At 43.4% G+C, this 22,832-nt stretch overlaps 1 protein-coding gene across 10 annotated transcripts in view; it reads left to right on the top strand.

Moving 5' to 3' along the window:
* Positions 1–22,832, top strand: part of MAD1L1 (mitotic arrest deficient 1 like 1) — a 348,097-nt gene that overhangs the window by 205,154 nt on the left and 120,111 nt on the right. For all 10 annotated transcript variants that reach the window (XM_064389851.1, XM_064389849.1, XM_064389850.1 and 7 more), the window contains one exon: positions 20,010–20,217. In XM_064389851.1, the coding sequence (XP_064245921.1) occupies positions 20,010–20,217 (208 nt within the window). The remainder of the gene's footprint in view (positions 1–20,009; positions 20,218–22,832) is intronic.

Here is a 22,832-nt window from a genome sequence, read left to right as displayed (position 1 = left end):
CATGCAGTTTTCAGCATTCAGTTTAACACTTTCATGTAACTTTAATAGAGTTCACAGCTGAAACAAGCATTTGGTGCTCATGTAATGTTGCACAGTACCTTTCCTCTCCTGTTACTAGAAGGACCTTCTTTTTTTTGCCTTTTGTGCCTACTGATACTGAAGGATAAAAGCCACTCTCACCATGGAATTCTTGTACATTGTTATGAATGACAGCTTGACATGAATTCCTGGTCATTTTCTTCCTGTTGTGCCTGATGGAAATGAACTTCCCTAGAAAAAACCAAATTCTGAAATTTCAGAACATGGTTTTCTTCTTCTTGAGGAGAAAATACACGGACTCAGGATACCATATACCAGTATTAAAAACAAATACTTTTATAAAGTCTACTTTATAGTAGGGTCAGAAGACCCTCTCTGTTTATCATCTTTAATATTTGCAGATCCCTCCTGCCAGCCCTTGTGTGTGGGCCCTTGGATTTGCCAAAACTAAACTGGTACAAGAAGTAAGATTTAGCACCACATTTAATAAGTGGTTGTGTAGCCTGATTGAGTCTGGAGCAAAACCTGGAATGCAGAATGACCTCAGTGGTCCCCATCTCTAGCAATCATTGCTGAGCAGTAAACATTTGTTCTCCCTTGATTACTACCAACCCTACAGGCTCATGCATGGACCAGGGCACTGGATATTTTGTCTCCCTCCATTTTCCCAGGATCTGGAGTGGCTTTCTGCTTGCTGTGCTTAGACATGGGCTGCTGTCTGGTGTTTGTGCTGGGGCACTTGTGGACACCACAAGCTTTCCCCCACCTCTGCCCATACTGAGATCAGGGACACCCTTCATTGCAGCTGCTGAAATCTGCTGGTATGCTGTGGCAGAAAATCCCTTGATCTCAGTAGTGCTTTTCTTTTTTTCTTGTACCCCTTTACTATGAAAATAAAGCATCTTTTTTTCTGTAAGGTGTTGGAGAGCACAGTGCCCAAGCCCCCCTCTCTGCTCGGTGCAGGGCCCTCGGAAAGGAATTGCAGTCACGCAGCTGTGCAGTGAATATGGAGAGGGTTTCTGGTGTGGTTGGTATTTTGTGGATTATTTTCTCGCTCCTTCTGACCCTACCTCAAATGAAATTCCTGCACTTCATCCTTGCTCTGGGCTGGGCAATCAGCAGCTCCGATCGAGGGCTGCAAGGAGGCAGTGGTCAGGCATACAAAGCAGCTGTATTAGGGCTGAGCAACCAGGACTAATGGGGAGCAAGGCCGGGAGCAGAGACAGAAATATGGCAGACTAAGATTCATTAGGGATCAGATTCAATAACTGTAAAATGATGAGAAGTTTATGATCAAAGGCTTACTTCGAGCATTTTAATGACATAGTCATTTAATCCGTTTAAAGCAGATAGATAAGGAGTTAAGTGAAATCTACAGCAGCTGCCTTTCTGAGCTGTTTATGAACCTGTTCCAGGCTACAGATCACTGTGAAAGGCACAGGATGGATGCTTGCTGTAGTAATTGAATAGTATATAACGGGCTACAGCCTTTATGGGCTGATTTACATATGAGGTTGGTAAAACTTAATGCAAACACTTGTGGTTTGTGTTATTAGTGTGCGTGGTTCCTCAGTTATTTTTAATGTGTGAGCTACTAGCAAGAGTACAGAATGAAGGAAAGAGCAGAGTTATTTAAAAACCTTTCTGTGCCAGGATATTTAATTCCCAGTGGGTGTATCTCCTCTGGAAGTAACATCAGTATAGGCTGTTGTGGTGACAAGATTCAGATGGGCTCTGACACTCAGACCACCAGGTCATCAACCATAGGAATTATGCATCTGAAAAAACCCGGGAGGGTCAAAGCGGCACACAAATTCTTTCCCATCTTTTCCTCCTACTGTTGCGCTTTTGCCACTCTCTGTCTCTCTCTTGGGGACCCTCCTTGGTTAGTTAACTTCCTTCACAGCTTTTCTTGACAAACACTTAAAAACTCTGATGGGACAGGTGGTGGCATTTTGCTGCCTGTGCCCACAGCTCAACTCAGCCCCTCATTCTCACAAGCTTTTAGCCTCCTGGAACCACAAATTACAGCTGAAGAGCTGCATATGCCTGTGGACTGCACCTTTTTCTATTTCTCAGGTATTCACTCTCCCTTTCAAAAGTCTCTGAACGCACACATGGGTTTATAACAGCACTTAGAGCTCCTACATCCCACCTACTCCTTCCCTTCCCTTCGATGAAACCCTTGGTCCCGTGCACACACTGCTGTGGAGAAGCAAGCAGAGGGGGCTCTTTCTCTACTCACAGCTCGAGGCTTGTTGAGCTGCTGGAAGCAAAGTAGTTGCTGCTGCTGCATTGTTTAAGGCCATGTTACAGCCCTGGCTGTGCGTGATGCAGACACGGGATCAGAGCTGCTATCGAGCAGGGAGAATTTCCCAGGGCTCCAGGCCATCTTGTTTCCTACTTATACAGAAAGTTGCTGTCCCGCAGTGGTATTGATTAGTTTTAAAATAGGAAGGTGATAAATGGAGATTTCAGGTGGTTCTGGTCAATGTGACTGCAAGGGATGGAGCCATTTAAATCGAGTCTGGAATATCTTACCTTACCTCATGCTGTTTTTCTTGGGAGGGATCTAAGAGGAACAGTGTGGTCCCATGGAGGAGGCTTCTCAGCTCTCTTTGCTTGTGCTTTGCACAGGAACCACCTGCATCCTCTTCCTCCAGCTCCTCTCCCCCACACCAATTCCCTTTTTTCTGCAGTGTTTGGGATGCCTGTCACAGCTGCTCAAAGGCTGCTGCATGTCTGAGAGCCCAGCCAAGGCTGAAGGTTGCAAATCCCTTGCAGCATCCCCTGGCAGCCAGGTTATAGATCAGGGTTTAAGCAACCTTGGGTCTGCTGTCAATCTGCATGTTCCCATTTCCTGAAAGAGAATTGGGAAATATTTGTCTGGTTTGAAAATAAGTAAAATTTGTCTTTTGAAATGCTGGCACTAGCAGACAAATCTCTCATTACTCCCCTCCCCTGTTGCTCCCTTGTGTTCCTGTGTTTTTTCAGCTACCATTCCTTCTCAAGAGCTTGGAGACTGAGCACTTGAGAGTTCACTTGAAGAAAGTAATATACAAAAAACTGTATTTTAATTCATCTTCTGCCTTCAAGTACCTTGTTCTTTGAGGGTGCTTGTTGTACTCTATTTACACATGACTGTTTCAGTGGTGATAATGCTTTGGACTGGCAGCAGCTGCCCAGATGAGAACTGACAGTGCAGCACAGTGACTTACCCACAATAAGAGGAGTTCTCCACCCCCAACCCTGTATCAGGAACACTGGAACAAGTTTTTAATCTCTTGAATGCAAGGGTTGTCTGGTCTCTGTGGTAGCACAAAACCCATCCCTGACAGAAGCCCAAATTAGCAATAAAGTTGTTGCAAGCAAAAACCTCAGGACTCAGGCTCTCTTCTTCAGTTATTTATAAATATTTGGTCAGTTAAGCTTATGAAGTAAAACCTCGGTGTAGATGATCATGACGGGGAGAGGCAGGAGAGTAAGCTCAGCAGCAGCAAGAAGAAGATGGTGCCAAAGCACAGCTGGGGATGTGGCTGGGTTATTGGCAGTGCACAGGTCTGGCAGGCAGGACGTGATGCCACTTCCAGCTCTGTTGTGGGTGTGACTGAGTGTAAGTTATCTCAGTGATTCTGTGGAATCTGTAGATAACATCCCTGAAATGTGGTCACTTGTGCTGTGAAGGAGATGCTCAGGTCCTTGGCCACAGCAGTCCCTGTTGACACAATGTGGTTTGGAGATCGCAGAAGGAGGGAAACAATTCTGAAAGAAAAAGGTTTTGCAGTAACAAATTTCCTTTGAGCATCTATTCCACCTGTCCAAATCTACCAGGTTTGGTCCATTGTCAGATTCTGGCACAGTTAAATTTGCCTGGAGCAGCTCTGGACTTCTTTGGGCACAGCTGGCTGATCTTCACAGAGGTTACATGGGCTGCCCAGCCTGGTAACCCAAAATTTGCTGACCATCTCACCTGGCAGAGCAGCACTCCTTGTTCTTTTCCATTTGTTTCCATAGGAGGCTATCTCATTTTACAGCTTTTGAGAGAGGCAAACACATTTGTGTGTGGTTTAACTTAATATACAGGCTGCAGAGCTGAAGTGAAGGCACTGATCAGTTCTTACAGTTGAGATAACATTCAGAAAACAAATTAGAGTTTGCGGTTGGTACGGATCCAGGCAGAATTCATAAAATTGAATAGTATTTTCAAGTTGAATGTGGACAAGCTTATTATGGATGCAGAGAAACCAGGCATGTATTGAGGAACTAGAGATATTTGTGATTTTTTTTTTTTTCTTATTAGTATAGAGATGCATCCATGTTATGGTCTCCTGTATTGGTAATTTGGGTTAGAATTACTGGCAGTGGTAAGGAGGTACTTGGGGGGAGCAAAGCTGAGAGTAGTGGGCTGGGTTTTCTCTGTTGCAGAAGACCAGTGTGCAGCTGGCTGCTGAAGCTGACTTTCCCAGTGTGGCAGCTCATGATGTTCAAGGTCTTTCCTGAGGGCAGAAGCATATTTTTTTATCTGTCTGAATCTGTGCTTGAGGCACAGGAGGAACCACAGTCATGTTGTTGTTACTGTGAAATAATATGGGATTGCAGGGGGAAACTGTGCTTTTTCAAGGTGTTTGCTTTTCTGCTTCCCTTCCACTCTGCAATCCTTCAGGTGCCCCCCCAAGAGTGTTCAAGACTTGATGTCAGGTGGTGCCTTCACAGGGCAGCTGTGGGAGGTGGGTGGGAGACTGGCAGTGGGATGTTGGGTGGAAATGGGAGGGATAGTTTGTTAAAGCTTCTTTAATGAGGGTGAACACGTGTGCAGAATGGTTATTTTACAAATAATGTGTACACGTGGTCAGGGGTATTGTAGATGGAGGTGTGTTTGTGTTTTGTGACTCATAGAGCTTTCACATCTTAGTCCACCTTTCTTTCTCTCTTCATCATCTCCCAGAAAAGTAGTTCTTAAATTGGCTTTACTCCCTTTAAATCAGGATGGATACTCCCTAATGTAAAGCCTAGAGATCAAAAAAGATGGCAGGTGACAAATCTGTTTCCATTCTCTGATTTTTTTGACCAAATAACACGAAATAACCCTTGTAATTTTCCAATGAGCTGGATCACATCTGTATGGATCAGCATCTGCACGTTCAAGTTGTCGTTATGACTGTGAGAAAGACATTTCCTTCTGGGGAAAAAAGCACAATTTCAGTGGCTGGGTCTTAAGTGTCATTCTGATTTTCCATCACCTGAGGATTTGAGCAGCTCTGCCGATCTGGAATATTGAAATGAACATAGATTTGAAAGTATTTTTATATTTAGAGGCATTGATTCTAATATAATTTCTCTACAAATTAAAACTCTCCTTGAAAAAGATTAAACTGTCAGTGATAACATCTAAGTTCTTGTTATGTCTAAGAGGAATAAACGCTGAAGTTACAGAATTGTCTGGAGGCTTATAAAGTAAGAGGGGGAATTAATGATATGAGAGAGAATGGATAAAAGTATTGGATAACACTTTTTTTTGAATTGGGGGAATTGGAATGAGTTGAATTAAGAGGTTTATGGCCAAAAAGAATACCCATTAGTGTGATATAACACAAAAATACAGTTTTAAGAGAAATCTGCCCAGTGACTTGTGGTTGCTGCATAGACTCCTTTTAATAAGATATCAAATATTGATTTAAAGACACTAGGTAATAGACAATGTATTGGTTTCCCTGGTTAGCCATCCCTATTAAAAATATATAATATTTCCATTTCATTGGCTTCACCATGAAGTGAAGCTGTCGGGTTCTCTCTATGCTTTTGTTTGCTGCATTAAAGAACCATTTAGTGTCAGATTTCCACCGAAAACCCAGATCAAATTGCTTCTGCCTTCTCCATAGCAAATGAAATAGTTTGATTTCCATTAATTTCTCAGTGGAAGATGTGTTTTTTTCAGACCATGAATCATTCATGGAAATCTTCTCACCACTTTCCTTAATTTTCAACAGCACTCTCACGCCTGCACACCTCACCTGGGTGTGCTATCACTGTGGGGGTCTCATCAGTGCTGCCTTCAGGGACAGTATTGTTTCTTCAGTCCTTCCTACTCAATGATACATAAAGATTCTGGCTGTTCCTTGCTTTTTTTTTTCTCCCCACAGCATTAAATTAGAGGTAACCCTTAGTTATTAACTGTGGCCTCCTCACAGACACTCTCCCAGAAAGTACCCGCTGTGTTTTGTACCTGAGACTGCTCTGCTCTCTGGGATCTCTCACGGTGCATTTGAATTCATGGGGAATGATTGTGCCTGGCACAATCAGATTTCTGAGCTATCTTTGTGGGCTTTATTGTTTGCTACAATTCTGCCTTTGTGTTATCTGCATATTTTAGTAAGGTTTTATTATTTTCTTATGTATCTTAGAGAATGTGTGCTGCATACAATCGGCCAAAGAAGCAATTCTTGTTGGGAAAGTAACAGTGAAATGTCACTATTAGTTCATCAGCTTTGGGCCATTTAAAAACTGCCATAGTCTGATTTTGCATCATGCTGGTTTTAAAAGAAAATGCGATTTTGATACCGAGGCAAATATATAACAGAATTCCTATTCTGTTGTGTCAACACAGTTATCTTAGTTAACTAGACTTGAAATCTCTTCAAGTCTGTTTGACAAGACCTGTTCTCCATGAAATTGTGTTACTTGCTTTTTCTGATATTTTCTTCTAATGGACTTATGTATCAGCCCTGTCTTGTGAGTTAAGGAGATTCAGTTTGCTGCATTCTGGAAGCTTCATGAAAAGCGAACAAGGCAGCAGATAACTCGATCTGTATGAGGCGAGCTGGTTAATCTCATTTTTCAGTCTTCACAGTCTATTCACCAGCCTCTGCTGTCTCATTCTGACTGCAGTAAAACGTGCAGATCAATACTGCCAATGGGTGATTAGCAATTTGCAAACTCCAGTAAGTGAATACATCCGAGTCAAGGTTTGATGTTGGAGAAGAAAGTGGAGGAGGAGTGATTGAGTGGGCTGAAATAATGAAAACGGATATTTCCTCTCAAGTGAAATGTAAGCATTGTTGAGCTCTGTTAGGCAAGATGATGGCAGAGATTTGTACTCCTTTCACAGTGATTACAGAAAATAATATTTTTTTCTGAAATCACTAACATCAAATGTGCTTTTCCCTTATCACCCCTCTTGATCTTTTTTTTCCTCTGCTGTTGACCTGCTGGAGGATAAAAATGTCTAAATGTATGCAACTGAGATGTTTATTGTTGTTCTTGAGGCCACTTTTTGCTGGATCAGTCAAATGAATTCCAAGGTGCTTGTCTACTTCTCAGTTTCAGGCAGAAAATCCCTGCTTTCTGTCAGTATAAAATCCCAGCTTTCTGTCAGTATATTCCATACCAAATACAATTTTGGGGTTCTGCTCATGAAAATAACTCAATAAATTCCTTTAGCTTCCTTGGAGACCCTGTACCACCAAAGAGTGCAGCTGAAATGGCAGTAATTTTAAGGTATTAAAACTTAAACAAAACAGTTAACTGAAATATGGAAAAGGACCAGGTAGTTCCTACGAGGAAGGAAAATTGCATTCTCCCTAACAAATGTGGTCTGACCCCTGAAATTCAGGGTGACTGTGTGCTTAAAGATGCCATCTGAAAATCTGTGGTTAGAGAAGTACAGGAAGGCTCTCTTTCAGCTTTGCTCAGATGAAGCTGAAAAGATTCCTTCTCATCTGCAGCCAGGCTGTGTTTCCAAGTTATGCATGTGTTGTCTAATTAAAACTTAATGGGAAAGAAGTAACTACCACAGTGCAGGAGCATGTTGTGGGAGCTGTAGTGTAAGTCTGAGCTGCCCTCTCCTCCCTGGATTGTTACACGAAGGCTGGAGAACTGGGTTCTCACTGAGAAACACCAGAAATGTAGAATTTCTCCTCATCCACCATTTTCTTTCATAAAAGTGCTGTGATGTATGTTGGCAATGAGGAAAGTGATGATAAAAATCAAAGCCTGAGTTTTTTATACAGCAGGAAGTATTGTGTTTTGAAGGAGGTTTTGTAGGGTCTTAACAGTTTAGAGATTGACCCGGCAGTCATAATTCTGGAAAAACCTGGCAGTGAAATTTAAAATCATTGCCCCTTCACATCTCTGTGCAAAATGTGCTGGTTGCTCTCCAGTCCATTAGCACAGTGACGTAAAACTGGTGAAATAAAATCAAACTGGAGGCAGGACAGTTGTATTTCAGACCATTAAGTCATGCACTGAGGATTGGACAGTTGTGTCTACTAAAGATATTTCAAAGTAAATTCAAATTGGGTTTGGCTCAACTTCGCAGCAGTCTAAGCCTGAATAAGGAAAATGTGTTGTTGGGGTTGAAGTAATGTAAGTCAGGTTTAGCATGTTTGACAGAGACATTTTGCTAATGGGTTGGTGATCCCAGTGTGACTTTATAAAGCATTTTCCCATATCTTTGGTTCAAACTGCATTTACTTGAAAATACATTAATTGTAATTGAAGCTTTGCAGGCAACCAAGAAGTATTCTCCCCCAGGGAAAGCCAAGAAGGGAAGTTTAAGCAGATGGTTGTGCTGATGGAAGTCCTCATGTGAACAGTTTCACCCAGCACGTGGGGTATGAAATGTTGGGGGATGTAGTTTATGTCACCTACAGAGATGCTGCTGAAATTGTGAAACCTGTTCTCTTGCCAGAGGTGGTTTTCTCTTTGTCATGGGAATAGAAGGGTTTAAACTGAAATTTTGCTCCATTGCCAAGGCTCAGGTGAATTCCTTGTGCCATCTGTGGATGGCTGCTCCTTCTCTCCCCTCTGCTTCGTTTCACCCTGTGATGTTACAGCTTGAAATTCTCCCTTCACAGCCCAGGAATTTACTCCCATGTTGAGACTTTCTGGGTCTTGTCTTGGTTGGGCACAGCACAACCAAGTTACCAGCTCTTGCTTTCTGAGGCCATATGTAACTAGTGAGGGTATTGATTTAGTTTTGATGTGATGTATTTTATAAATATGCATGAGGATTTAGGGTTATTTAACTGTGCTTGTTAATTCTCCTTGCATTGCTGACTCTTCTTGTTGAGGGTTTCTTTGTATGCACAGCAACCTCTTCCATGACAGCCCTGTTCTCACTGCCTGGGACATCTCTAATGTTTGTTAATCCCAAGTCTGTAGAAACTTTTAATATTCAAGGAGTGAAAGGAGACAAAATGATGCCCTTCTGCACAGGGACCAAGGGAGCAGAGTCCAGCCCTCCAAGGAGTTGGGCGAGGAAACCTGGGGCAAAAAGGTAATCATCCCAAGGTGGGGAGGAGGAAGGAGATTGAGGAGACCTTTGTCATGCTCCTAGAGAAGGGGAAAAGAGCTCTTTTCATCAGGGATCCTACAACTTGCTCGAGTTTAAAAAATAATTAACCTGATGAAATGGCGAAAAGGGAGGGAAAACCAAACATTTGTCTATTTGCCCTGAGGAGATAGAAGAGAATGTACCATCTGAATTGATATTTGGATATTTTAGACAGTCAGATCTCTTTCTTGAGAAAGAGCAGAGAAAACAGAAGAGGGTTCTGCTTGCTCAACACAGGTGAGGGAACCTGCAGTGGCTCCTCATGGTGAATAATGTAGGTGGCTGCATGGATAAAAGGATGGTATTTACATGGGTACATGTTTTTCTGAGATGTTGGAAGCTTTCTCACTTTTCCCTCTATGCACTATCCATTACTAGAGGAATTTCTACCTGTACCTGGTTGGACTTTGAGGTGATATTGGGGAAGATGAGCTCTCCCCAGGGGCAAGACAACCACCACATCAGTGGTAAATGACAGCAACAAAATGAATTAAACCTGGCAGTTGTGCTGTAGCTGCTCTTCCCCTCGGTGTGTGGCAGGGACATGTTTTGTTTTCCTTCTTTTCCCTGTCTGCTTGGCCACAGCAGAAGGTGTGTGGGAGGCGATAACCCCGCGCAGGGAGAGGCTGCACTGAGCTTGTTTAACCTGCAACACATTTGCTGTAAATCCCACTCAGACACTGCCCAGCTGCTTCAGGAGACTGGCAGAAATGAGTCCTCCACAGCACTTGTGTCTGTCATGGTTTCTGTGTGATGGGAAAGGGAACCTGACTTGCCCTTTGAGTGGAAACGTTGAGGCAGGAATGTTGAGGCAGGAATTCTGGTCATTGTGGTGGGTTAGCTCCGGGGGGCAGCCAGGGCTGAGGGTGCTCATTCATTCACTCAGACACAGTAGGTTTGCTTTGAACCCTGCCAGGTTGGAATTAGACGTGCAAGGACATATAATAGCACTTTTATATGCATTAAATTACAGGATCAAAATGTCCTGGTGCTCTTAAAGCCTTTAGGAGATTCAGCATTGCTGTTGTGGTTGACCTCAGCATCCAGCATCCACACCTCTGCCATGTGTTTGCTGTACAAGTATACAATGTGATTGACAGCACTTCTTGTCACTTGTTTTTCAAGCTTTTATATGCTCAGATGAACTTTGATGCTTCCATGAAGGCTTTTACATAATTTTTAATTATGCATCTTTCTTTTTATATCAGATAGTATCTTAAAAAAATACCCGTAGAGGTTTTGCTTTTTGCTAATGAGATCCATTAACTGGAAAATCCTATTACATTGCAGTTTCTCTTTGCTTTATAAAGTCTTGAAAGCAGGACCTCTGCTGTCATACTTCATTCTGACTCCTCCCTTCCTATCTGGATACTGAGGGTCCTGGTCTAGCAGAGCCAAATTTGTGTTGTTTTTCTCCTCTGGGATCTCTCCTTGCCGTTCCATCTGAATTCATAACAAAGTAGAGCTTTACCAGGAAATGCAGAATTATGGAGGCATTAAAGCAAGATTTATAAAGCACTGTCAGGAAGGAAAGCTTTGAGTGCCTGAATATCTGAATTGGAGTGAATACTACAAAAAATCCTCACTTCAAGTGTCTCCTGTCTTTCTGGTCTACTGAACAGTAACTGTATGTGCATGTTGCAGAATAAAAAAGAGAGCAGCAAAGAAACAGTTAAACTTTTTGGTAAACTGTGTGTTCTTCTCTTGAAAACCTAGATTTGGTCTGACACCTCTCAACAATATTCTCAACCAAAGTTACTTGATTTGTATGGGAAAGTTGATAGAATGTTTTTTTGAAATTCAGATCTGTGAGAGCCTGCATTTCTCACCATATAAAGTTAAGACTTATCTCTGAAAAGGAATTTTTATAACTCACACTATAAGCTCTTTGGGGCTGTTTTCAGAACCTGTGTGCTTTTTATTTTCAGTGTCTTTATCAGAGGTTTTTGAACCAGCACAGGTCTCCTCTGCACGCTACTAGACTGTAAATAATAGCAACTTTTTATGGACTTTGTTCTCAGGAAAGACAGGAATCCTTGACTTGAAAAAACTAGTGTAGAAACCCTGGAATTCAAGTCTCTAGGTGGTAAAAAACCATGCTAGAGCAGACTATGATTTTCTTCCATTTCAATAAAAGGAAGAGCAGCAATTGAAAAGGACAGTGAACATTTGGATGCATTTTTTCTTTTAGATTATCCCAGCTTCATGCCATTCCATGTCTCTCTGTCCTGACTCTTAACCTTCTTGTCACGTTTGTTTGCATCCCAGACCTCATCTGAATGCCTCACTCAATGCAAATTACAGTCTTGCATCCTCCAGGGAAGAACACATTTGAAAGAGATACAGAAAACAGATCTCCTTTTAAAACTGTACCTGAAGGGCTTCCACACCACTGCTAAGACATTTTATTTTATTACTCCCATTGTAGCAGTGTCCAAAATGTGTTACATGTTGTACCCAAAGATATGGTCTGGTGTTAGAGCAGTGTGATTAGGGTGATTAGAGCTTTTTTTGTCTGTGATACAGCCTAACTCCAACCACCTCCCTGTCTCGTTGCTAATTTGCTGTAGATGCTGCGGTGAGAGAGGCCATAGGGAGGAATATCAATGAGTGTGGATAGTGTGGAAGATCTGCTCAGGAAGGAAGAGAAAAACCCCTGTAGCAGCCTTTGTGGGAGGAGCAGCTGTTCCAGGTGGCCTTGCTTAATGGAGAGGGGAAGGTGATGTGGGGTTACTCACTGCTCCCCAGAGCAAGATGTGGAATGTGTTGTTCTTGGTGGAGGAGTTACTGGGGGTGAAGAGGCATAACACAGAGTGTCCTCACTGTTCTAGAAATGACTGACGTGGGTGTTCAGGAGGCCAGAGGTGAAAGGTTGCCTGAATCAAGGTGTATGAACAAGAGGTAGCATCACCTGGGCAAGGAGAAAGATCTTCCTGTTTTGCAGAAGAAGTAGCAGGTGTTGTGCTAAGAACTGGCTAAGATAACGATGGAAAGGTTGCCCAAGTGAATTTCTGCTGCCAGGTTTCAGTGTTGTGTGTGTGCAGATGCACAAAAAAAAAAACAACATGGAGAGAGAAAAAGGGTAGGGAAGCGCCATGAGACCTGGTGGGAACAAATGAGCCTTTTTCCAACATCCAGCACCTTCTGTTTTTCATTTCCCCCCCCACAACTGTTTCTGATGTCAAGCATGCACATACTGGCAAAGCTGCAAGGAGCAGGTGGTGGTTGTTGCCTGTTTGTTAGTTTGCTTTGTCTCATCTTTGCAATCCATTTTTGTTAATACAGCTCCTGTTCCACAGACTTTAAAGATCCCTTGGTGTGGTTATCTTGTGTGACAGAGGGAGCTGGGGCTGGTGAGCGTGCTGTGCTTTGTGCACTGGGTACAGAGGGAATTCTTTGGGATGCAGTTTACTTTGGGTATTACTCTAATCACTTTAACAAGCCTGAGCAAAGAAACAAAAAGAACAAAACCAAGAAACAGAATTTCCATTAAAATGGCATTTCCTGAGGTGGGATTAAGCTTTCTGAGGCTGCCTTGTACTGGTACAGAAATACCTCCAATAGCCTTTTGTATGAGAGAGTTGAGTAACCAATTTTATTTTTTTTTTTAAGCTGTTAAAGTTAAAATTTAGGAAGATCAGGAGAAGCTGCCCACCTGAATAGCCAGGCAGACTCTATTTAATAATCTACTACAACAAGAGCTGTAGTTGCTGGGGACCTTGCATGTGCCTTTCTTTCAGGGGATAAATTCCAATTTTGCCTTCCTGCTGTTTTTTTCTTCTCCATCTTTGAGTGAAATTTCGCATGGGTATTGATGCAGGACTAACAGCAGACAATTCTTGACATAAATGCTGAGCCATTAACTGTAAGCTGAAGATAAACACATTCAAAGACAACTTCTAATGATATGTGACTTGTCTGCTTTCATAATTCAGTGGAAGCAACGGGGTGTTCATTAGCTGTGTGCAAAGCCTGTGTGGCTGTGTTTACCCACAAATACCACATGTTTGCAGTGAAGCCAGACAGTCATTCCAGAAACCTCAAGCCTTGGGAAAGGCATGCTTGAGCTGTGTAAAGGATCCATAGTCAGAAGGAGGCACTGAATCCCAAGAATAAACCTGTAGGTTCCCAAAAGCAGTGTCAGCTATTCTAGCATCAGAAAGGTGGATTTTGACAGAATTCTGTAGCTGAAGCCTGACACAGTGAAAGACCAGCCAGAAACCTTGAATAAAATTTTGTCCCATTTTGTCCTATCTTTGGGGGATTCAAGATGTGCCACCTCTGTTTTAGTCCAGGATTTAGCAAAGTGTATCACCAGGCTGTGCCAGCAGTGAAGTACCATCCTCTGCTCAAGAGTTCAAAAGTTCAGTTTTGGACATTGACCGCCTGCTTATATCCAATTACCTGCTGTTGTGTTAGTGTTTACAATTTAAGCTGCTCTTTTGCCTACAAGAGGTAGTAAATGGAAGCAGGAGCATTCCCTGGCCAGTTGGATGCTTTTCAAACACGTCTCTTCCACCATCCCCCCAACTGATGCTTTATGTTTTATATCTGTACGTAAGAAACTTCCCATCTGTCTCCTACAGCTAGATGCAGTCTTTATTTCAACAATTCTTCCAAGGTAACTACTGACCCATTTAAAGCTGATTTAATCTACTAAGCTCCTTAAATAATTTCTATTTAAGTTCTCCAATACAGAATAACCTGTCCCAGTCCAGAAACCTTGGAGATTTCTCTCTTAAGAAGTCACCATGGGAAGAAATTCCTTAGCTCAGGAGGCTGCAGTGCTTGGATGGCTCTCACTGTGCACGAGAGTCGTGTGAGGAGGAAATGGTCCTTTCTTTGAAGAGCTTCCAATCCCCAGCCTTTTCTCAGCAGGGCCAAGCACAAGCTGTTGTATTGCCAGCCAGCAGTGATTAAGCTCAGCTGTCCATATGCTCCACCAGAATTTATTGTGCTGCTCAGAAATCACAATCTTTTAAGGCTGATAGATACCAAGACTGAAAAAATGAGGTACTTAAGTGCATGTCAGCCCCATCTATGGTTTTGATAATTTTGCTTGCCAAAGTGTTTAACAGAAGGAGCTTGTGAGGATGTGAAGTCAGCTGAAAATCCTTCACAGTGTCTGCTGACATTGTATCCTGACAGTCAGTGCCTTTTTTTGGGATGTATGGACTTTTTAAGTTTCATTAGTGATGTTAGATAAACATGTTCACACCAATGGAAATTATTCCCTTTGCTAGAAGCTCTACCTTCTGATCAGAAATACCTGCAGCAGATGAACAAACCTTAAATGGAGTTGTTAAGCACTGAATGTTTCATCAAATGTAAAGTGGTCCACATGGTTTTAAGTACTTTATTCTTACCTGTGTGCCTGTGAAAGTGAGTGGAGTAGAGAGAAAAGCTTTTATAGCTCCTGGAGAAAGACATCACTGAATTGGGACTGTGCAGTTTTCAAACAACCAGGAGGAGAGATGCCAAAATAAGTTCATCCCTTTTCAAGGTGCTGTCACTGGCAGCTTTCATTGTTCTTCTAAACAACTCCTCTTCTAAAGGAAAAGTTTCTGTTTTTCAGAGATTAAAGCAGTCCTGTCTTCATTCATTTCTTTGGCACTTGACTGATCCTTCCCTAATGGGCAGATTACTTAGGAAGTTTTTGAGCTGTAATTTCAACACGTAGACCAACATGCTGACTGTTTGGTGATAATATAGTTTTAAAAAATGACACATAGCATCAGCACAATTATCTCCCTGGGGTGGTTTTTTTTCAAGCTAGAAGATGGAAGTGAGAGGGGAGGCAGCAACATCTGACTTGAGCTTGTACCTCAGTTCTAGATGACAAATTGGCCCTGTTGCAAATTCTTTTTTCCATAGTCTTTTGTCAGAAAGTTTATTGATAGCCAGAGTCTTACTAAATAGTTCTGCCAGAATGTGCTTGGAACATACTGCATTAAGCCAATATTTGTGTGTGGCATCTGCAGAGTTCGTCTCACACTGTGACTTCACAGTTGGGACAGCAGCAATGGGGTGGTTCATGAGAGAGTTTCCCTTTGGAAACCCTGGGGCAGCTATCTGGAAGGCTGAGGATAATGCATCAAAACGACATTATTCCACAAATTATGGACCGTATTCACACGTGAAATCAACAAATCATTTCTATAAAATGTCCAGTGCCCTTCTGAGAGCCAAAAAACCAAGGTTTTGCTGCCTTAAGCACCAAATCAGCTAGTTAACATCTTGCTTTCCAGGAATGAGTAATTCACTTTAAGTGCCAACCAGGTTTGGTTGCAATCAATCAAGGTATTTATTGCTTCCCCCTAAATTGAAGCTCTCTGTACATTTTTCTGACAAATCTGAATTACTTGTTCAATGTTATTTCTGAAAAGAAGAATCAATGAATGCCAGCAGTTCTCTCTAGTCCAAGTCATTTACTCTTCAGAATCTCTACAATTTATGGTTTTTAAGGTGAAATTTCTGGTATTTTAAGGTTTTTAAGGTATTGGAAAACAGGGGTAAAGAGGGAATGCTGCTGAGAAACTGGCAGTAATGTGTTATCTTTGAGACACTGGCTATGATATGCTGATGAGCAAAACAAGCTACCAAGTTACTGCTGAATGAGCCAGGGATGGGATGGCTTTCCACCAGAGCTCTGTAGGTCACACATCGATTGCATGGCCCAAATGTCCCACATTTCCTTCTGAAGGCACTATGAGTTTAAGTGGATTTGGTCAAACCTCACATTCAGGCCAAGTTTCCAAACCTGCAGCACGATTTTCACGCTTCTTGGAGAAACCAGGGATACATTACTGTTTGTTACAAGATGCTTTTTAACTCTGCTAAGCAATACCTCCTTGCATGTGTTGGTTCAGCACAGAAGCAGCATCTGGAGCTGTGCCTGGGCAGCTGTTTGGGGAGTCCCAGCTCCTGTTCAAGGAACGTGGCTGTCTCTTCAATGCCTGCCTTTCAAATGCCACTGTTTGGTCTTCCTCTTCTGTCACCCAAGATTAGAAATTATTTTCTAAATGGGAAAATCTGTTTTAGGTCTTCTTTTGCAATGCCTGAAACAATTCTCCAGGCTTCTGCTGCACAACTGAAGGAACAAAATTATGATCAGTAAGACTAATTTATTGTAGGTGGAAGTGCAGTTGACAGAGAAAAACAGCAATTTACATTTTCCAGAACGAAAGGGATTCCAGGAGGATGTTGTTTGCTTTCTTCCCTGGTTTCTACCAGCATTAGGGTTTCATGTCCATCAAATGGTAGTGAGATTTTAATGCTGCTTTCCTGTCTCTTATATTTAGCAGTTTCCATCCATGGATCTTCATAGAGCCAACCCTAAACCACTCTTTTTCACAACCCAAAGTCACTCTCAACCTTCAGAAATTTGGAAAAAACACTCCAAATGTCCCAGGCTGTGATACGGTTTTGACTTTCTATATTACCTAGACATCCCTTTCATCAGACACTGCCTCTGGTCTGCACCGTTTCCATGGAAAGCTTCCTGCATTTATTTGAGACTCCAGACAGTGCCAGTAAAATTTCCTGGAGACTGCTTGGTATGACTGAGGGGTGGCAGCATGATCTAGTGGTGAGGAGGAGCAGCTCTGAAGATGTGTTTTCTTTTCTGCCATGCTGCTGAGGAACCTGGAACCAGAGACTGCATCTTTCCATATCTGCACTTCCCTCACATACTGCACCTTCAGGCTTTGTTGTCTGCTTTTTGGGCTTTAAATGGCAGTTTCCTGTGGGGTTTGTACAGGACCTGGCATGCTGGGATCCCTGTCTCACTTGGTTTCTTTCAGGCATTGCTATAATATAAACCAGCTGCACTAATATTTTAGCTGTAGGGAGAAATGTACTGGTTTGATGTGTGCTGTGTAGAAGAAAGAGAAAGCTGCTGCCCCTAGCCCAAAAATGTGAGTAGCATAGCAAATATGTTAGTGATCTCCCAGAAATGTTAAATTAGATGGATTCTGCCACTGCCTTCGTTGCACTGTGAGCTTTTAAGAGATTCTCTTGTCTCAGTGAAGCTTCAGACTGATGTGCTGAGGAGAGCTGGTGAATCCTGAAAATAAGGCTGAGTCCTGGTGATGAGTTTTAGAGCAAGATTTTTCAAGGGGGACATGCTATGAAAGGAGAGGATAAATGGTCTGAAAGATCTGTAAGAGCCAAAGCACTGCAGCTTCATCGATGATGGGAAAGGGTAAATAAGCTGCAGAATAAAAAGATTGGTGCAGTGTGGGTTACAGCAGCCCTAGCAGGGAGGGAGCAGCAGCCCCAGGTGTGCAAGGCTTTCCTCACACAGGGATCCTGCTGCTGTGTCTGCAGCAATGGATCCCTGCACTGCAGCTGGAGTGGTGCTGGCAGCCAGGACGAGGAGCTCTGAGCTCTGCCTGACCTTGGCAAGGGAGACAGGGCCAGGGTCTTCCCAGCTGGTCAGAAGCACCAGCAGCTGCCCAAGGAAAGCTGGGATCCACAGCTGACACTGGAGCATCCTCCTACCTGCCAGAGTACGCTCTGTTGCAAACTTTGGACTTGAATCTCTTCCCTTGAAAGACAAACACGAGAGTGAGGAGTGCCCTGACCTGTCTGGAGGAGTCCTGGAGTGCAAATAGCAGGAGAAGGTAACGAGCTGAGTGCACAAGCAGGTTTGTAAATGCCAGTGTGTGCTGGGGAAAATATATCTAATGAGCTGGTGTTGCAGCTGTCTTCCTTCTACCTCTGTTTGACATCTCCAAGGTGCTGTTTGTGTCGTTCAGCTCTCACCTGAATTTCTTTTGATCAAGGCTGATGGTGGGATTATTTCTTCTTTTGGCCTGAGTTACTTGATTGGCAAGGGAGATTTGTCTCCATAGCCGGGCTATGGAGATGGGCTCACAAAGCCCTGTTGCTGTGGGGCTGCAGGGCAGTACAGGTGACCTCCCAGGTGTTCCTGAGGTCACTGAAGTGAGGCTGGGCAGTAGGAGAAGGTGCATCACCTGCTCAGTGTGTGCCCAGGGGTTGGGAGACCACATACTCCTGACTGGGGACTGCAAACACCTGGGAAGAGGACCTGAAGTTTCCATGCCTGAGGCTTCCCAGCTCCCTGGACTGAGCCTTTGGCCAAGGACAAACCTCTGGGAGTTCCTCCCACCCCTTCGTGGCCTGGGACATACACTTGTGATCTCCTTTCTCTGTAACTTGCACTTACACTGTGGAACAGTGACTCTCCCAGCCAGATGCACAGCTGTGGTCAAACTGGTTTCTCAGAGTGGTGATGAGAAACCACCACATCCCTCTTTTTTTTATTTCTGGGAGGAAAATCCCAGAAGAGCACCTGTGACCACAATGATATTTATTCTGTTATTCTGTAAAAGCTCACAGATTCGTCCATGCTCTCCAGCACTCTTCCAGCAACCAGAGATGCTGGAGGATTCTCACATGTCCTGCCCTGGCATGGCCCAGTTATGGAGCTGTTGTCCTTCAATTTGTCAAACCCATTTTTGGTGCTGTTTTGTGTCGGTTGCTAAGCTCTGGGGCAGTGAGTTTCAGCAGTCCACTGCCTGATGAAGAACTTCACATTATGAGAATAGAGATTATTTAAAAAAAAAAATGTTTGGGAGTGGGATCTTCTGGGGTCTCTTACCAGCAATGACCAGCAGTGCAGAATGAAGTCACTCAGTCTCTGCTCTGGTTTGCATGGAAAAAAACCCACATAAAGTTCTGTCACGTCTTTAATGGAAATGAAATGATAAAATTGGGATAATACCTACCTCATGCTGCTCTTGAGGGTTAATTAATGTTTACAAAATCACTTTAGGTCCCGAGATTTAATTGAAGGAAAAATATTACCATATAAAATAGCTTTTTATGCAGGCACTGCTATAGGGTTTCAGCTGGGCAGAGTGCCGTGGCAGCCAGCGTTAGCACATGTTTTACTACATTTATGGTTGTGAGGCTTCCTGTAGTTTATATGAAAATTGTCTCTCTGAAATCACAAACGAAACATCAGTGTTTTCCTCTCTCTTTGAAAGAATATTAATTTGCCATCTTAGGGCTTGACTGACTATTTAAGCTGCTGTAAATACAATTCTCCTTTGAGAAAAAAGGAATGGAATATCTGTTCCCTTGCTTGGATGAGCTGATGCAACTTGCTAATGCCTCCACCTTTGGATGCCATGGATGCTGCTGGCTCATATGAGCAATAAATCAGGCTGGCACTGGGTGTCCTGCTGTAGTTTAAGGGTGTGTTTGGGTGCTCATTATAATCTCCTGCTATCAAGAGATTTTAAATACAGCTATAAAGCTTCATGTCTGAAGTTAAATTTGACTGTGGAAGTGTCAGCCAGGGAATGAGTTCTGTTAAGTGGGGTGTTTCGGTGTTTTTTTTTGTTTGGTTATTTTTTGTTTGTTGTTGTTTCTTTGCTTTGTTTCAACCTTTGTTTCAGGGTTTTTTTAAAGATGGAATAGCAAAAGAAGGAGAAACAACACTGGGCTTGACTGCCTTCAACCGTTGTAATAAAGCCTTGTCACTGCATAAATGTCACCTTATTTCTGCTGTAACTATTTTTTATTTCACAGAGTGGTACAGGCCGGGTGAACTTGGAGGTTGGATTGGTTACCCAATGTGCTTTTGTTGTTTTTTTTTTCTGCCACCCAGGGTGACTACGACCCCAGCAGAACCAAAGTTCTCCATTTCAGCATGAACCCGATGAGTCTGGCCAAGCAGCAGCGCAAGGAGGAGCAGCAGCAGCTGCAGGAGGAGTGTGAGAGGCTGCGGGAGCTCGTGCGGGTGCTCAAAGGAGGCGGCTCCATCTCTGGGAACCTGGAAGGAGTTGGGGCTTTTCAGTCCCCACAAGAAGTTGCAGGTAGGCTGCTGGCTTCTGGTCCTGGGGATGCATTTATTCATCCGTGTTGCCAGAGGAACTGAGCGCAGAAGCAGATGGAGGCATGGCAGACAGTGTGCTTGATGGAGTGGTTATATGGAAAATGAAAAAAGCTGGGTTGATGCAGGAGAGAGTGGATGTGTGGTGGCAATCCTGTGGCAGTGTGGTAGAGGGTGGGTGGTAAGGCTAAATAATAATAATTCATATCATTTGCTCATGATGAATGAAATACCAATACAGCAGCCTTCATAGGCTGGTGCTGCCAACAGAGTGAAAGGAAATATTTCCTTCCTTTCAGGGCTGGTTTAGCCCTTGAGGTAGCACAGACAGCAGGAAATAACTTTCATAGCTGCAGGGAAGCAAGTGGTTGAAATCTTTTCAGACCTGGCTTAAAACAAATTAATATTGTTTATCAGTGTATATGTGCCCCATTAATCACAGCTACATTCAATACTCCATGAAAGCAGAGTACATCTTTCACTGAGCTAAATACGTTTCACAGAATCTCTGGCACTCCAGTACAGTCTGTCTTCCTTTCACATACTTGAGTGAGACTTTTTAGCACAGCAACCCCAAAAATCAGCACCTCCAGACATGCTCTCAGACTCTGAAAATCAAGGTAAGGATATCAATGAAGCCTAACCCATCACCTGTAACACTGTGAGGGACCAGGCAGAATCAACTTATGCTGAAAAGCCCAGGAGAAGTTACTGCTGTAACTTTCTCATGGCCTCAAAACAATTTGTTAGAGAAGAGAAAAATGAAAGAGAACTGAAGGTCTGTGTGGAGCAAACCTGGTGTGTCCCAAATGCACCTACATGGTCAGTGTCTGGAGGTCAGGATCCTCCCTCAGATGAGACTGAAAGAGCTGAGCTTTTCCCAAAGGTCACAAGTGCTGGAGACTTCAGACCCACAAAAGGGCAGAGCCCTGGTTTAAAGAAAATGCACAGAAGAAAACATCTTTCTCTGTTATGAAACCGAAATTCTCAGAAAGTAGCTTGTCTGCTTTCCCATCGCTCAAACAATGGCACTTTATTACTGCTGAGAATGTGTTTGTTCCAGCATCTCATAGTGGATTATGGTACTACACAGCCTTAAAAATATGATGGTGAGAAGTGCAGATGGGGTGGTTTATAAAGTGAAGAACTCACTGCATGTTACAAGTAAGTGACAGTTCTGTCACTCCTGTTAGTGGATGCTCTAACAGATGCCTAAATATGAAACACTTGGCAAACATTAAAAAAAGCTATTGTCTGTAGGAGCTTCCAGTCTCAGACCCCCAGTGGGCATTTCCTGGGGAGAGCTCTTGCATTACAATTGCAGTTTGAAATGCACTGTGTTTTAGGTGTTTAAATTGCAGTAGATGCTGCTGCCCAGTGCCCTTGCCTGTCCTTATGCCCTGAGTACCAGGCACATCTGGTGCTGCAGGTCCAGGGGCTGCAGTGCCCAGGGAGGGCAGGGGTGCAGAGGTGGGGTCAGCCCTGTGTCTCTGTCGCTGATGGATGAACCTCTGGGGTATCATCTGCAGTAATTAGACCAACTCTTCTGGGGGAATGTGCTCCTCACGTGTACCTCCTGTCATGTGCTGGAATTATTATTCTGCTGCCTTTCTGTGCAGCTGCTTTTAGCTGTTTGTGAGGTGCCTCTGTGCTGGGATGTTACCAGGTTTGTCGTTAGCTCAGAAGGGATGCATTTTTAAAGCTGTTTTCTCTTCTGCCTTTGATTCTAACAGGAAAACAAACAGCTCACTGGGTTTCAGGGTATTTCCAGCCTCATGTATGTGATGCTTTTTTTTTTTCCTTTTACCCCAGTCCCTAGCTACATCATTCTGACTTCTGGTAACCAGCTCAGATGGAAGAGAGCATCAGGTTCAGAACTTAGAAGGGTGGGAAGTACTTCAGTGTCATTTACCAAAGTCACAGGAGGGCCCTTTGGATTCTCAGAGTGCCTATAAGTGCATCTGGAAGTGGTTCTTGTAAACAAAATGGGAAAAAGCTGTTGAAGGCTGGAGCAGCCCTGTGGATGACTCTCTCTGAGTACAGGGTGCAGGTATACGAAGCCAGGTTATGTGGAAAGATCTTGGGCATTTTTTCTTGTAGTTCATGTGCTTGTGTGCATCACTGCCATGCACAAAGGCACATTATCTTAAATGCACCTAAACTCTCATTTCTGCTGTGGGATCATTCAGCAGCATAGTCAGATGCAAATATTGGTATGTGAAGAGATGCTGAGGGTGTTACAGTGCTGACCACAAGGTTACTGGGTTATGCCAGATTTGGCATCCTTGCTGGAGCAGGGAGAGCTCCCAGTGGATTTGGGGGCAGCTGATCAGTTGTGCTGTGCAGGCTGCATCCATTCCTGCATTGACTCCATCCTGCATCCGCAGTGTGGATACAGCAGCTGTTCAGCAGTGGCTCAACAGCATGGATTCGTGTGGCCAGAAAACTCACACTGTCTCCATAAGACATGGAAGATCCAGCTTTTGCTGTTTTCTTAGCTCTGCCCACAGGAACAGCTGCCACATGCCTTCTGCTTCAGTGTATTTTCAAGGTGTGAAGTGGGGAGCGTGTGGCAGAAACTCCCTCTGCTTTGTTTGT

Source organism: Passer domesticus, chromosome 15, assembly GCF_036417665.1.
Source record: "Passer domesticus isolate bPasDom1 chromosome 15, bPasDom1.hap1, whole genome shotgun sequence".
NCBI lineage: Eukaryota > Metazoa > Chordata > Aves > Passeriformes > Passeridae > Passer > Passer domesticus.
This window is presented reverse-complemented; position numbering and strand designations above follow the sequence as displayed.